Raw genomic sequence first — 17349 nt, forward strand, 5'->3', positions numbered from 1 at the left:
TGGTTCTTCTGTTGGAATGAGACCTGCTCTGGTTTTTGAACCCGCCGAATATTCATTGTTTTGAAGAGCTTCCACAACATAATTAGGGGGTTGATTTACCTCCTCAAGTTTCCGAAATAATCCCTCGTCATCATATTCTAATTCACCAAGTTCTTGTTTTGTTATCTGACTAAAATCTTTGAGCATTTGAAGTTTTTTCGGAGTAAATTCTACCGTGGGAACTGTAGGTGAGTGTTGAGTTTTCAAAAGTGGTTTAAAGAATTTCTCTTGTTTTCTTTCAAAGGCTTCTTCACCAGTTAGTTTCTGTCTCCGTTTCTTCTTTATCTCTTCCTGTTGTTTAACAACTTTTGAAACTAATTGTTGATGTTCCTTAAACTTTCTTTCTCTTTCTTCGGTATTCATTTTCTGTATTTATTTATTGAAAAATATCATTTAGTATCTCATCTTGTTTCACAACAATATATTTATATTTTCCAATCGTGTGTTTCATATAATTTTCAAATTCTTTTTTACTACATAACGTAGAGCAATTATCTCTCCAAAAATTATTTACATCTATTGAATTTAACTTAAATAAAATAAAAGTATTGGCATTGTTTCTTATTGAGCGTCGAGGGAGTTGAAAATATGATTGACTAAGATATATACAATTACAAGAAGAATGTCTCCCTCTTGTATAGTAGCTATCCATTACTGTTTGGTTTCTCTCATTAACACAATCATCAAAGATGACGAGGTTCTTTTTTGATTTATCTAAATCTTGAGGTGAAGGTATATCATCCGTATTATCACTGAGAATACAAGTTATGGGTTTCGATTTTGATTTCTGTGTATCACAAAATAATTGTATTATATCTTCAATATTATAATCATTCAGTTTGTTTTGAAGTTTAAATAAACCGATAATGTCTTCCTTTTTAAGACCTGCATTAAAACCCTGTGAGAGTAGTTGATACTCGGGTTGAAAACTTGACTTTGTAAAAATTATTAAATTATCATAATCTAAAAAATTAGGACCAAGGAGCATCTTTAAAAGTAAACAGGTTTTCCCACATCCGCTTGAACCAACTATTAGACATCTCAATGAATTTGGAATGTTTTTATGGTTATTAAATTTTATCTTATTTTCCCAAACGGGTAAAAAATCATTCATTTATATATTTGGAAAACAAGTCATCCAACTTTTTTTGAGCTATTTTAGAAACTCTATATTTTATCCTGAGTTCGGGTTTAATTTCAAAATAATTCATTATTTTATTTATGTAGTATCTTGTATTAACATTTCCATTAAAATTATTTTGAATAATAAATATCATTAAACCCTTATACATTTCCTCAATACAAAGAGTCTCTTTCCTTGTAAGAAATGGTGTATTATCACCATAATGCTTAACATTCATCTCTCTTATTAATCTTGTAAAGTAATTCATTTTTGGTTCTAATTTAAAAGAGTTATATGTTTTTTTATATTTCTTATTATCATTAATTAGAATATAATCACAGAATAAACATTGTTTATATGAATCCTCATCATTAAGCCCCACTCTATCACAAGCCGGACAATTCTCTAATTTATCATATGGAGAGTCTGGAAATTCTAAATATCCTTCAGAACTTATCATATTTATGTGGTAAATTTTTACTTAAACTAAACGCAAGTTTATTCATTAATAAATACAATGTTTCAAAGCACAAAAGACAAATTTCAATCAATCTCTACTTCGGTGGAAGATATAGAAAAATATGTCAAAGATGTTAAATTGAACAAAGATAAATATGGAAATTTTTGGGTAAAACCAGTTATGGAAAATAACATGAGCCCCTCTATTTCATTTAAAGGAAGAGCTCTAACTATACCTGGAAAGACATCCATTAAAGTAAATCTAACAAAAGTTTCTCCTCTACTCCTGGCAATTTATTCAAAGCTTGAAAAAGTGATTGACCACGATACTTTGAAAAAGAATGATAAGACCATTAATAATTCTAGAGGAGACATTTGTATTTTCTTTAATAATCCAAAGGGTGTAGATCTAAGTAAAATGAATGATGTTAATATTTCTGGTGAAATGTCATTTCGTTCTATGATAGTTAGAGATTATTTAAAGATAACTTTTGATATAAAAATTGTAGAGATTGAATCTGTTAATGAAAGAAAGTATATAGATATTGATGGGAATATTTTTCTTGCTAATTAAATATGAGTCAATACAGCAGTGAAGATTTTACTATTTCATTGAACTCGGACGATAGTGATGATAGTATTTCATTGAACTTGGACGATGGTGATGATAGTTATGATACTAATAGTTTGTGCTCAAATGATAGTTATGAGAGTAGCTTTATTGATGACTCTGAGTATGATTCTGAGTATTCATGTGATAGTTATGACTTAGATGATTCTGAGTGAAAAAGTGTTTTAGTTTAAGCACAGCGATATATATAAAACGGAGCTGTAAAGCTCAAAAGTGTTTTATTTTAAGCACAGTGATATATATAAAACACCACGTTTTCTCACGCTATAAATATGGTTTATTGTGATACTTGCGAGAAGGAAGTAAAATATTATAAACAACATATTCTCACCGAAAAACATACATACAACATTTTAAACAAACTTTCCCCTCTTCCACCTGAAACAAAACACTGTTCTACATGTAATAAAAATATCCTCAAGAAAGGCTTCAAAATACATCTTAAAACAAATCTACATTTATCAAATTTTATCACAACTAAAAACTCTGATGGAGCATTCAAAGGACATATTAAAATAAGAGTCTTTAACTTCAAACCTCCTGAACCAGAGTCTATAGTTGATGCTGTAGAAATAGTTAAACCTGCTGTTCAAACGTTGATTGAAAAAACACTAAAGGAAATGAAACCACTTAAATTTTATATGGGAGTAAAATTAGAAATGACAAAGGATGAAGGAGTTATAGATGCACCATACATGAGAACTGAGCCACACTTTATATCTTCATATCAAGATTTTAAAACATCAGGAGTCTATGATGAACTTATTAAACAAGAGCAAGATGTGGATAATTCAATCGTAGGAAGTGGATTCAATATAGGAAAAATTATTTACATAGACATTCATATTCTTAAATCAGATCCTCTAAAAGCTTCTTCTTACATTGATTTACCCAGTGTTATCAAAAATAGAAAAGCAGTTATCAATATCAAAAATAAAGACAATAAATGTTTTCTCTGGTCTATTTTAGCACACTTACATCCTCCACATTTTCATGATGAAAGAGTATCTCATTATAAAAAATATGAGAATACATTAAATACGAAAGATCTAAAGTTTCCGATGACTTTAAATGATATTCCTAAATTTGAAAAGATGAATAATTTATCAGTTAATGTTTATGGTCTAACAGAAACAAACAACATTCAGGTTTTAAAGCTTTCTGACAATTGTAAACAAACTCATATTAATCTTCTATATTTTAATTCAGACGAAAATTCACATTATACATACATCAAAGATATTGCTAAATTAATAAAACCACAAGTCTGTAAGAGAACAAATAAAATATATATTTGTTTGCGTTGTCTTAACTTCTTCAATTCACAAGAAAGATTAGATAAACATTCAAATTATTGTGGCGAACATAAATCAACGGTAATCAATATGCCTAAAGAAGGCTCAAAGATCACATTCAAAGATGAAAATAAAAAGATCAAACATCCATTTGTTATATATGCTGATTTTGAAAGTATTTTAGAAAAAATTGATACTGCTTCTCAAGATCCAAAAGAATCATACACAAATAAATATCAAAAACATACTCCTTGTGGTTTTTGTTATTATATCAAATCATCCGTTGGTGATAAATATAACAAGTTAGAGATGTATAGAGGCTCAAATACCCCAGAGGAGTTTGTGAAACGACTAGAAAAAGACTGTGTTCGATTAACCAAGATAATGAGAGAAACCAATAAACCAATGTCCTTAACAAGTAAAGAAAAAAGGGAATTTATAAAAAACAATGTCTGTCATATTTGTGAGGAGAAAATTGGTAAAGGTCTAAAGGTTAGAGACCATTGTCATCTCACTGGTAAATATAGAGGTCCGGCTCATCAAAGTTGTAATATTAATTATCAACTCCCCTCTTTCATTCCTGTCTTTCTTCATAACAACGCTCATTATGATACACATCTATTTATCAAGGAACTCTCAAAGACTTCTGGAAGTATCTCAGCAATTCCAAACACGGATCAGAAATACATTTCATTCACAAAAACAATTCACACATCTCCTATTACTCATATCAGATTTCTTGATACATTTAAATTCATGGCAAGTCCATTGGTTAACTTGGTTCAAAATCTAAAAGAGTTTCCATGTCTTTCAGAGTATTTTTTAGATAAAGATTTTCTAACACAAAAGGGAATTTACCCCTATGACTATATGGACTCATTTGAGAGATTCAATGAAACACAACTTCCTTCAAAAGAAAATTTCTATAACAAATTAAATAATAGTCATATATCTGATAAAGATTATGTACACGCACAAAATGTTTGGGAAAAATATAACATCAAGAATCTTGGCGAGTATCACGATTTGTATCTCAAAACTGATGTGCTTTTATTGGCCGATGTATTTGAAGCCTTTAGATCTGTTTGTCGCACTGGATATGGATTGGATCCTGCTCACTACTACACAGCACCTGGATTGGCCTGGAGTGCGATGTTGAAAATGACAAAACAAGATTTGGATTTGATAACCGATGTTGATATGCTTTTGATGATTGAAAAGGCAAAAAGAGGTGGAATTTCACAAGTCTGCTCGAGTAGATACGCAAAAGCAAATAACAAATATCTTCCAAATTATGATCCAACGAAAGAGAGTTCTTACTTGATGTACTATGACGCGAACAACCTGTATGGCTGGGCAATGTCTCAGGCTCTTCCTTATGGAAAACTTAGATGGGTAAAGGAAAAAGACTACAAAAACGTTTTACAAGATGTATGTATCTCTACACAAAAAGAATTGGATGAAGAAAAAGTTGGTTATTATTTTGAAATTGATTTAAAATATCCAGAGGAACTCCATAACCTACACAAAGATCTCCCATTTGCTTGTGAGAAAGCAAGTCCAAAGAAAGAATGGTTGAGTGATTATCAACGATCGTTTGATATAGGTGAATCAACAGAAAAATTACTTACTACATTATATAACAAGAAAAATTATGTTCTACACCAAAGAAATTTGCGACAATATTTATCAAAAGGTCTAAGAGTAGAGAAGATCCATAGGGTTCTAAAGTTCAATCAAAGTCATTGGTTAAAGGGGTACATTGATTTTAATACACAAAGAAGAACAGAGTCAAAAACAGATTTTGAGAAAGACTTTTATAAATTGATGAATAATGCGGTCTTTGGTAAGACTATGGAGAATGTGAGGAAAAGACAAAATATCAGACTATCAACATCTTGGGAACAAGCATCAAAATTAATTAATAGACCGAGTTTTACTCGAGCTGAGGTCTTTACTGAGAACTTTTGTGCGATCCATTTGATTAAAGAGAGTATTGAAATGAACAAACCTATTTATATTGGAACAACAATTCTTGATTTATCAAAGTCATTAATGTATGATTACTTTTATAATAACTTGAGGAAGAAATATCAAAATGATGTTAATCTACTTTATATGGATACAGATAGTTTTATTTTGAAAATTAATACCAACGATGTTTATTCAGACATGAAAAGAGACATTAATATCTATGACACGAGTAATTACAGTCCAGAGAGTGAGTTGTTCTCTTCTAAAAATAAAAAGGTGATTGGAAAGTTCAAGGATGAATTAGGAGGAAATGTTATGAGTGAATTTGTGGGATTGAGGTCAAAGGCTTATGCTTATAAATACATTGTGAATAACGTTGAAAAGACTGATAAGAAGTTAAAAGGTGTAAAGAAAAATGTTATTAAAGAAACAATAAACTTTAAGGATTATTATAACTGTTTAACAACAAAGAAAGAAGAGTTTAGAAAGATTAATGGAATAAGAAGTTATAAACATCAATTATATTCAGAAGAGATAAATAAGAAAGCATTGGGGGCTTTTGATGATAAGAGGTTTATTTTAGAAAATGGAATTGATAGTCTCCCTTATGGTTATATAAGTATATAAGTGATAAGATATATATATATAAGTGATAAGATATATATAAGTGATAAGATATACATAAGTGATAAGATATATATAAGTGATAAGATATATATAAGTGATAAGTTAAAAAGGGGGGGGGGGGGGGTTGGGGATTTTAACGGGCTACCGCCGCCTTTTTTACTATTATATAAATGATAGAACCAAGTATCAACCAGACTAAAGAGTGGAGGTGTAATCAACCTTGGTATATAAATGGAAAACATAATGAATGTGAAAAATATCAAATAGGTATAATTGAAAAGGCAACTGGTAAAAAAATTCACAAAACAAATAAGAGAATTAATTTAAATACCGGTGAATTGGGTAAAAAAGATGGAAATATTTTTGAGTGGACGGAAAACTTTGATGGTTGTCAGGAAAATATATACTTTAATTTTAAAATGGTATGTGGCACTGGAGGTGCTCAAACAAGAACATTGAGGGAGGTTTACCATTTTATCTTAGCTCAGTTAAAATATCTTAATAAAGAACCAAACTCAAACATATTTTTTGTTAATATATTAGATGGTGAAGAGAGTGGCAAGAGAATTAAATTATTTCCCACACATAAACAAATATTTGTCGGATCGATGTTTGAGTGGGTTATATTCACCAGATGATATTAAGAGTAAAAGGTTAAAAGGTCCATAAGGTCAGAAGGATCACAGGTGTTTAAGTGGTCTAATGAATAAGGATAACATGTCAAAAGGTTAGAAGGTTCGTAAAGAACAGGGTGAGAGAAATATAGGTCTTTAGGGGCAATGAGGGAGGGAAAGAATTAATATGGAAGTGAATGGGTCAATGTTTGAGTGGGTCAAAGATTAATCTGCCAGATGATATGTAGAAGAAGGATGATAGGTCTATAAGAGAAAACAAATATTTGTAGTGTTTGAGTGGTCTAATGAACAACATTAAGGATAGGTACTACAGACAAAAGGTTCATAAAGATGAGGGTGGGAGAAATAGAGGTGTTTATGATTTTTGAAAAAGACAAGGGGGTAAATGACATTAGATAGGGATTTCCCATGTTAAACGGAGGTGTCCCAGAAGCAACATTATTACACTACTAGGGAGTATCCAGTAAGAGATATTATGGAATCAGAGACATCCTGACGGAGGAAAGTTTCTGTTAAGCAGATCAAGTCTGGATTGTCAGAAGCAACCTGAATGGATAGATCAATCAGGTTTGAGCGAAGGCCCCGGATGTTTGAGGTCAATACCGTTAATGAGGAGAGAGGAGGAGCATCGGGTGCAGGACAGGGGAGCAGAGGGGTCGGGTCAGATGAAGGATGAGAGGGGGAGGTAGGGAGAGCTGTCGATAGTGTGTCAGAGATTACAGTAGAGTTACAGGAAAGGGAAGGATGAGGAGGACGAAAGGTTTGATGGTGATGGGGTGAGGCACAGTGAGGGGTTGTTTGAGGGGGGGAAGAGGAAAGTAGAAGGTTGGGGGAGGTGGGGCTATGAGATAGAAGGGAGATGAAGTGGGGAGGAGGCAGCTTTGAGGAGGAGGGGGGAAAGGGGGGGAATTGGAGAGGGATAGTAGGGAGGGAGATTTTAAGGGGAGGGGTTGGGAGGGAGTTTTGAAGGGGAGGGGTGAGGGGGGAGTTTAGGAGGGGAGGGGCAAGGGGGGAGATTTGGAGGGGAGGGGCAAGGGGGGAGTTTAGAAAGTGGATGATTAATGAACGACGAACATTTATATCAAATTGGGTTTATTGTGATTTTCAAGTTAGCGGTCCGTTTAAGAACGATAGAGGAGCGGGTGGAATGAATGTGAATTTAGAGCATGTAGTGAGGAAGAATTACAAGAGATTGAATTTTTTTTTTGAAGTGGAATGAGTTGAAGAGGAAATTGAAAAGAGCCTTTTAAATAGGAAGAAAAACAGCGTGTTGTGATATACCACTGAATAAAACACTGCAGGGGAAAGTTTAAACATATTTAAACAGAACCGTGAAGAACAATCTTATATTCACAAAAATACCAACGGGGAGAGGACCTCGAGGGACAACCACGAGTCACGTGAACAGGGCAAAAAGGAAAACTTCAGGAGAAAGTTTAAACATTTTTAATTTGAACAGTGAAAACTATCTGGGGAATGGGGGTGAAATGGGGGTGGAACACGTGGTTGAAGAACGAACAAACGAAAAGAACAAAGAAGGAAATATTTTTGTTTTTTTGTTTTTTTTGAGTTAAGATTTTAAACAAGGAAGTATGGGGTGAAAAGACTGGGAAAAAACTGAGAGAACGAGAGTAGAAGGACCACAATCGACCGCTGAGAGAAAAGAAAGGCTTCAAGGTAGGAAGGTAGGAAGCTTCAAGAACTAGGCCGCAAATAACGCGGCACGAAATACTCGACTATTTTATACAGGTATGAAAGATTAACATCGAGAATCTGCCGAGGGACACACTATAGGTACACAGACGTAAGATAAATACAGTTTCGACAAAAATACAATTGTGAACAATTACTTAACTTCGGGCGTGCGTGAAGATCGTGGACAGCTTCGAAAAACCGTGACCTTCCCGACAAGATCTTGCGAGATCTCATATATTATGTATATACATGCAGCTCTTTTAATTTAACTTTACAACTTTTACCCCCAAAATGCACCTAGAAGCTTATACATGGCTTTTCTCATCAATCCGTCTAATCTATATTATGGTTGGCGAAATAATGAATGAGACATTCAAACTGATATTGAAATGGGACACCATAAAATGGGAAATGGTTTTAATAAGACAATGTTTCATACAACCATTTATTCTAAAATTAAGTATACATGGCCATGAAGCGCAAACATTCAGGAATGTCACACATGTTGTTTTGCCAAACTACATCAAATTCATACAAGGGGTCTGATCATCACTCTGTTGCTGACAAGCACACATTGATGTGCACCTCAACTCTGAATAGCGACATTTGCAGCGTCGAGTCTTGCATTGCTTCTGGCATGCACAACAAATCATTTCGAGGCAACTTTCTGGGATTGGACTCAGTGACATCAGAATAGGCTCTACTCCTGAATCGCCACGTTTCCATCCCATTTCCACAGGTGCAGGACGGTCAGGTATCGCACAATGAGCATTTCTCCATACCATGGCTTGATAGTGTACTCGCATCAAATGGAAATGGAGAGCATCACTTGTCGGTGACATTGCTTCTGGTTGACCAGTCTTGGAGAACAACATATGTCGTGCTGAATCAACAGAGGTTGTTCTGTGCACATTATATATTCTGCAGGCGAACGCTTCTGCAGATTTGATTGTCTCCTCTGTGAGTTCACCAATGCCCACGTTCTTCAGCAGTTTATTCAAAACTCAAAAAACCCTCAAAATTCGGCTTGGGAACCGGGTTAATCGAATTCAGCATACCCTATTTATGTTAAAAAGTGAGGTTCCCAACTTTTACCCAAAAATGCACCGAACATTCACATTTCTCAGAAATCCGTCTAGTCTACTGCAGATGTCAGTGATCTATCTGACCGTTGTCCAGTTTCTATATTCAAATCTATAATGAACGTATATGCATCCATCAGCAGCAGAATTTGAAACGGTTTCTTTCATCATCTGAGCTGGTAACTTTGGCTCGCTACAAAGCAGCATGGGTTCTGGCTGGGGAAAAACAAAGCGTTTTCAGATGGAGATACAACTATGGAAACTTTTCTCAAAAATTGTGACCCAAAGACAAAAACGACATCTTGCAGAAGGTTCGAAATCTGCAGGTGAGTCACCAGACGATTGCTCATCGATTGCGAGATTTGCTGCAGAATCTTGAATCGCACTGGCTTTGGACGAGTCACGTGACATCCAAGACACCACACAGCTCGTTTTCTGGATTTGTTGTGTGTCTAAAGACATGGAGATTCACAAATAAATGCTGGCAATTTGCGGGGCTGAAAGACGCACTCGTGACATTGAGATTTCTTATGTTTTCAAAGGTGTTGAAAAGTTTGAATTGGATTTGAAGAAGTTAGCTTCATTTATGCCAGATGATGCACTTGCGTTGATTGGACGAAAATCTGGATTTGTCAGTCTGCTGAAGCAGCATCTGACTGTGATTGGCCTTAATGGTGATGTTTTGGCATCATATCACTGCATTTTGCACCAATAAATTTTTTGTGTCTAAATAGCCTGGAAAGGTACACTGGAAGGTTTATTTTTATTTTATTTTTTATATTTTTATATTGGAGGCTCCAGGCACGGACAATATAGCCCTCATCGAGGCGAGTCCTTAAATAAAAGAGAAGAAGAGTATATGATGAAAAGTGTATGATGCTTGTTTGTAAGAAAGAGAGGTTGAAGCTAGCTCAGTAGCAATAGTTTGCGTGAGACAGAAAGTAAGACCAGCAATCCTGATACGGAGAGTGTAAGATGGTTCCGGGACCCACTTTAACGCTCCTAACTCAGAACGGTAGTACCACCCTGAGCAGTTGCTGTCTACAACCTACAACCTAAAAACCATTGGGTTTTGATGGATATGGTTGTCAAAACCGTTAATTTTTATTTGTGGTAGTGCTGTCAACAACCAGAGAGTTTGTGGAGCTGTTGAAAGAAACAATCAGATTTCACCAAAATCATCTACTTGGCGAATGTGCGGTGCCTGAGTGGTGGAAAGGTCTTGCAACAATTTGCTGCCTTGCTCATTCCAATCCAAGGCTTTGTTGCCGAGAAAAGAAAGATGGCAACTTAATCTGTGATCGAGGATGAAGCATGGCAATGCGACTTGTGCTTTCTGACCAACATCAGCGCCCAAATGAATTAATTGAACCTGAAACTTCAGGGAAACGGCAAGCTGATTTGTGATTTGGCAAAGTGTGTGCGAGAATTTCGGTCAAAACTCAAGCTTTTTTTGGCACACATGAAGATTCAGGATTTCACGCACTAAGTTTGCAGCAGGATGCGGAAGATGCTGATGTTAACCACCAGCGCTATACGAAATAATAATAATAATAATAATTCATTTATTTTGTATAGCGCTAAATAGTTGGAGAATCTGATCAGTACATTCGAAAATGGATTTGTTGTACATTTGATCAGTACATTTCCGATCTTGGAGGTTTCGGGCTCGCTTTTCAGTTCATGCAAGATCCATTTCATTTTGACATCTGTAATTCTCAAGATCTCGCATATATTTTGTATCATGTGGTGAATATGGTGACCTGATCACCACAAATTTGGCAAGCATCAATGTCCTATTGGACACCGAGGATCTAGATGGTACTCAATCTGGACAGCATTTTTGATGTTCCTTCTTCGACAGGGCAGAAGAGTGACAGCAACTACAAACAGGTTGAACAAGTTTGTGGCTGAGATTGGGGCCTTGCCTCACGCCAACTTAAACATCAAACGATTCCAATTCTTAACCACCAGCTGCAACTATTCCTTTCATACTATAGTGAAATTATTTGAGTGCAGCAATGTACATGGGGGTACAACCAAACTTCTAGAGAAGCCTCCATAGCAGTGGATGGTTGATCGTATTGAAGGCCTTGGTGAGGTCGAAAACCTCAGCTTAATTCCATCTGGGCCAGCTAACATGTGATTATTTAGCTCTCCGATGACTCTTACTATCTCAATGAAGTTTGGCTGCTTGGATAGTTCATTGATAGGAGGAAGTGTCGGAAGATCTTCAATGATTTTCTCATCAGCTGGAATCTGGCGACTCAAGAAATCCCTGAAATGTTCAGCCTACCGTCCAATAATCACTTCATAATCCTTGACTAGTGCGTTACCATCTGCTGAATTATCTGGAGAAAGATTCATGCATGATACGTAGAGCACATTGTTGGCTTTGGAGTATTTATTCATCCCCTTAACGTTGGAAGTTGGATCTGCTAACGTTTCCACAAATGATTTTCTCTTGGCATCAAGCAGACAATCAATTTCTTCTGAATCCTCGTCAAAACCAATGCTGGTGCTTCCTCTTTGTGTATCCAATTGTTTCTTCAATTGCTCCATTAACAGCAATCTTAAAGTCATGCCATTGAGATTTTGTCTTCTTCTTCTTATTCGCATACCTGAAGTTGTTTGAACACATTAGAGACTACCTTTTCTGTTGGAAATCAGGATTTATCAGGGCTCGACAGATGACACGTTTCCATGTGGGCAGCGTCCTCTGTACTGCTGGACAAATTGAAAGACACAGCTTGCTCCTGACAAATATTCGCCTGGAAATCTGTCCAGGAATCATCAGCTCTTCTCATACATCTTGTTTGAATAACATCTGCATAGTTTGAAGAACAGTAAGTTTTATTTTTAGTCTTACTTGGTGTCTTTTTTTTAGTCTTCTTTGAGTTTTTTTTTAGGGTTTTGTTTTTAGTCTTCTTTCATCCATTCCATAACTTCAACATCAGGACCTTCATAATCTTTTCTCAACTTCCTTTCATGACAAAGGCTAATCTACCAAAGAGAGGGTTTAATGTAGATTGTCCTCAGCGATGGACACAGTTCTATCTGCTTGCTCAATATTAGTTGCTTTGCAGATTCTGGTGATCAACGCCTCACATTAGCAGCTGAACAGGGAATAACAGTCAAAAATCATCAGCGCAAGGAATTCTCAACAACATTTCTTTGCATCTGTCATATCCTATAGAGGCAGGAATTTCCATACTATTCACATATGGTTGAATCACATACTGACCCCTATTGTTAAGGTAACAAGACCATATATCTTTGCTTTGCAGTGACACAATGTCCTACATCAAGCTAATTTTGATTCAATCAGACAGACTTATATGGAAGAATGATTGTGTTTTTTGCAAGCTAACGTGTCTTATTGTGTTAATTGGCATTTGTGAAAGAAATAGTGAGAAATTCCTCAGTTATTAGTGAACTGGCAGGGGCTACCCAGGGCTTCTGGATGAGTGGGGGATTGAGGAGTGGGGTGCAGAATGGATGGGTGGGTTTTTCCCGTGGTTATTTTCTGGGCGTGTTGGACATTAAAAAGGTATGGGGTTATTGGCCTCATTGTGGCTACCTTTTGCCTGCAGGCCGGTGGAAGCATTGCCTGACCCCACATCCCAATATACACTTTATAGCAGCCTTTGGTGGCCTTAAACCCGAAGACAAGGCCAATGCGTGGAAGCTTAAAGCCGTAGCTTAAAATTTTGGCCCTCTTGTTCCTAAGGTTCAGCCGTGAAAGGATAACGTACAAACACACAAACACTTGAAAATATCTTCAAGACTAGCAATGAGACCAAACCACCACACCTATGCATGCAGCAGGAGGCCTTGCATCATGTGCATGCTGCCCTAATAGCATGCTGCCCTTCCTATAAGGAAGGGGACACAAGATGAAACAACAAAGAGCAATCAGAGATTGCAGACTCTCGCCAGGACGTGTTTGTGTGGTGTATTTTGTGTGGCGTTTATTAGCTGCTGTGTTTGAGTAGTTTATTGATGACGTAGATTTATGTTCAATCCAACATGGCTGCTGAATCACATGGCCGATGACATTATCAATTTCATTCTCCAATACCATTTTTCCGTAGATAATGCTCGAGAAATTTCATACTCATGTCATACCGAGCGTGGATCAAGCGTTCTACTTGTCGATTTATGATGTCATAATGAAGGAACCTATGACATCATTAACATATGTTACTCCCCATGGGGAGTACTTGACATTGAGCCATGTTTCAATTTTTTTCATGAAGTAGTTTCGGAGACATAGACGTGCAAAGTTTTTCGGTTTTTTCAAGCTGGCACCCATATCATGTGACCTATGATGTCATAATTATCATTTTAGGTATACAGGAGACGGTTCTTTGTTGAAAAAATCTTGACAATCGGACCAATGGTTCCAGAGAAAAGCATACTCACATTCTGTGCGGACAAACAGACAAACAAACAAGAAAGATGTCACGCAGAGCACGATACTTGCACAATCCACCCCTCCCCAAAATAAAAAGTTGCCACAGATACATCAAATTGTCCATTTCATTAAAATAAAAATTGACAATCTTGGTCAAAGCTCGGTTCAACCGGATCAAAATTGATGGTTTTCCAGATGACAATTGATATTAGAAATCCGACCATGAGTTGATCTTTGACCTTTTGACCTCAAAAATAGTAGCTTTCCCAATTCAGTGATGCACTTTGCAATTGCTGTTTAATTTGCAAGTCAATCGGATGAAAAATTATGATTTTTCAGATGAAAATTGATGATTTTAGAAGTTTAACTTTGAATTGACCTTTGACCTTTTGACCTTAAAAAATAGTTGGTTTCCCAATTTGATGATGCACTATGCAATTGCTGTTTAATTTGCCAAGTCAATCGGATGAAAAATTATGACTTTTCAGATGAAAATTGATGATTTTAGAAGTTTAACTTTGAGTTGACCTTTGACCTTTTGACCTTAAAAAATAGTTGGTTTCCCAATTTGATGATGCACTATGCAATTGCTGTTTAATTTGCAAGTCAATCGGATGAAAAATTATGATTTTTCAGATGAAAATTGATGATTTTAGAAGTTTAACTTTGAGTTGACCTTTGACCTTTTGACCTTAAAAAATCGTTGGTTTCCCAAATTGATGCACTATGCAATTGATGTTTAATTTGCAAGTCAATCGGATGAAAAATTATGATTTTTCAGATGAAAATTGATGATTTTAGAAGTTTAACTTTGAGTTGACCTTTGACCTTTTGACCTTAAAAATCGTTGGTTTCCCAATTTGATGCACTATGCAATTGCTGTTTAATTTGCCAAGTCAATCGGATAAAAAATTATGATTTTTCAGACGAAAATTGATGATTTCAGAAGTTTAACTTTAAGTTGACCTTTGACCTTTTGACCTTAAAAAATAGTTGGTTTCCCAATTTGATGATGCACTATGCAATTGCCGTTTCATTTTCAAGTCAATTGGATGAAAAAATAACAATTTTTTTATTCTCGCCCGACCTCAAGATCCGACCTCAAGATGATCTCTGACCTCAAAATCAACAGGCTTCTTCCTTATGACCTGTCCTCTGGTGATGGTAATAGCATAAGATATGGGATTTAAACCATCACTATGCCATATACAGGGAGATGGCCGTTAGTGTAATGCTCATACCACAGACAGTGGCCAAAGACATGCTTCTATGTGACCTCTGTACACATTCCCTCAATCCTTCGATGACCCACCAGCCTTGCGTGCTTGCTGCAGGAACGCCTCGACCCCGCTTTCACCGTAGCTGCCCTCAGATGCCAGAGTGCTCACAAAAGTCCACCCCAGTGCACGAACCACGTCCACCATGGCCTGCGCCTGGTACGAATCCGGCGGAACGACGCGTGAGAAAAAGTCGTAGCGAGCGTTGTCGCTCAGCTCTGGCGCGGTGGTTGCGTAGCTGATCTGTGGAATCTGTAAAGAGACACGGCGTTCAGGTAACATGTTTGATTGCTTTTAGAAAATTAATCGCATCAACATTTCAAGGCCAGTCACAAAGGGACCAATTTGTGTGAATGCCCGGGGATTCGCCCCAAAGATGCTGCGACCTCAGAGTCGCATCAGGTTGACCTTTGTGTGTGGCCCCAGGTATGTCTCGTGATTCATGCCCTTGAACACCTACATTTGCCTTGGGAATTTGTCCTGATTTGGAACGAATATAAATTCATGTCCTCCTCCACAAGCGAATCACCGGCGATTGAAACAAAGCGGACTATGTACATCATATCCACATCTATTGTGTGACATCCACCTGGAAATCCCATACATTTGACCCTCTACCACACCTAACTCAGGGGTGCATTTAGTAGAGTTGAGTCACAATGAGGGCTTGAGAAAAGCAAGGAAAGAACACACCACAGTCACTGTGGATTATAAAATGCTGGCCTTCCACAGACATAACCCCCAAACAATCCCTGAAGAACACGGTTACATAATCAATCCATAAATCAGTGTTACCGAGCACAAACCCAGTTAGCTCAATTAACAGAGTGAAGAACGAACCTAATTGTGGCTTCTCATTGTCACGTCAGATTACCCGAACACTCTGCCTGGATCAGTGTCAAAAGTGACGTATGCACCCTAAACATTTCATAAAATAAAACGGATTAGGCCGTAATCGGCACCACTTTCTGTCACAAATTATCAACGGTTTGCGGGCGAATAATCTTCACGAACACGGGGAAATGGACCAAATAAATAAGCGAGCATTCATAACATACGAGTCGATTGCGGAGGTGAGTGCAAAACTACAAATACTATAAGAAGAGAAATGAGAGAGAGTTTGTGAGAGAGAGTGAGAGGGAGGGGGAGAGAGAGATGAAGAGAGGGAGGGGGAAGGAGGGAGAGGGGAGGGGAGAGAGGAAGGGAGAGAGAGAGGTAGGGGGAGATGGAGGGAGGGAGGAAGGGATAGAGTGAGGGAGGAGAGGGAGAAAGAGAAAGAGAGGGGGATAGGAAGGGAGAGAGAGAGAGAAAGATGTTACAAATATCTATCTATAATTCCAGTAATCTCTGTGTGTATGTATGTATGTATGTATGTATGTATGTTTGTATGTTTGTATGTCTGTGACCGCTGTTTCTCGACAACCACGGGTCCGATATACTTTAAACTTGCCAGGTATATTGCTGGGGACCCGAGGATGTGCCTTTTCAAGGTTTCATATTAATCGGACAAGTAGTTACCGAGCTATGTCCAAAAAACGATTCAACCAATCAGAGAGCAGCGAGCTATCACGTGTGCCGAACGTGCCGAACAGACTCTGCCTCGGACGGCACATTTGAGAGCGTATTCATTTATTTCACGTTGGCAAACTATGTTGGCGTTAAACTATGTTTTAAAACTAATTAAAACTAATTTGCGATTCATCGTAACTGCGATTTGCGACCTTCCGGACAGTGAAGACTTCACTTCCGGCAGCCAATCACAGAACGCGTTGTTGCGTAGGTGTGGCCGATGTGAGAGCGAGCCGAGCCGAGCGCGTGCGCCATTACGGTTCGTAATTCGATTTCTTCCGGAGAAAATAATAATTTCTCGATTTCTTATGCGCATTATTTCTCCCAGAGCGAAGGGCGGAAGCGAAGAGCGTTGTTTTTTTTGTTTACGGGCGTACGGGCGTACGGGCGGGGTAGAGCGTACGGGTAGCGTTTTTTTTTTTTTTTGGCAAGGAACGGGCACCCACGTACGGGCATGCCCTAGTAGGGGGAAAAGCAAACAAAAAGTAAACAGAATTCCAGTGAAGGAAATATAATCAGATCAAAA

At 37.1% G+C, this 17349-nt stretch overlaps 1 protein-coding gene across 1 annotated transcript in view; it reads right to left on the bottom strand.

Annotated features, from left to right (window-relative positions):
* Nucleotides 1-17349, bottom strand: part of LOC137425664 (metabotropic glutamate receptor 8) — a 574551-nt gene that overhangs the window by 388459 nt on the left and 168743 nt on the right. The window contains exon 3 of the mRNA XM_078776933.1: nt 15290-15506. Within this exon, the coding sequence (XP_078633059.1) occupies nt 15290-15506 (217 nt within the window). The remainder of the gene's footprint in view (nt 1-15289; nt 15507-17349) is intronic.

This window comes from Myxine glutinosa, chromosome 4 (assembly GCF_964187855.1).
Source record: "Myxine glutinosa chromosome 4, kmMyxGlut1.1, whole genome shotgun sequence".
Taxonomy (NCBI): domain Eukaryota; kingdom Metazoa; phylum Chordata; class Myxini; order Myxiniformes; family Myxinidae; genus Myxine; species Myxine glutinosa.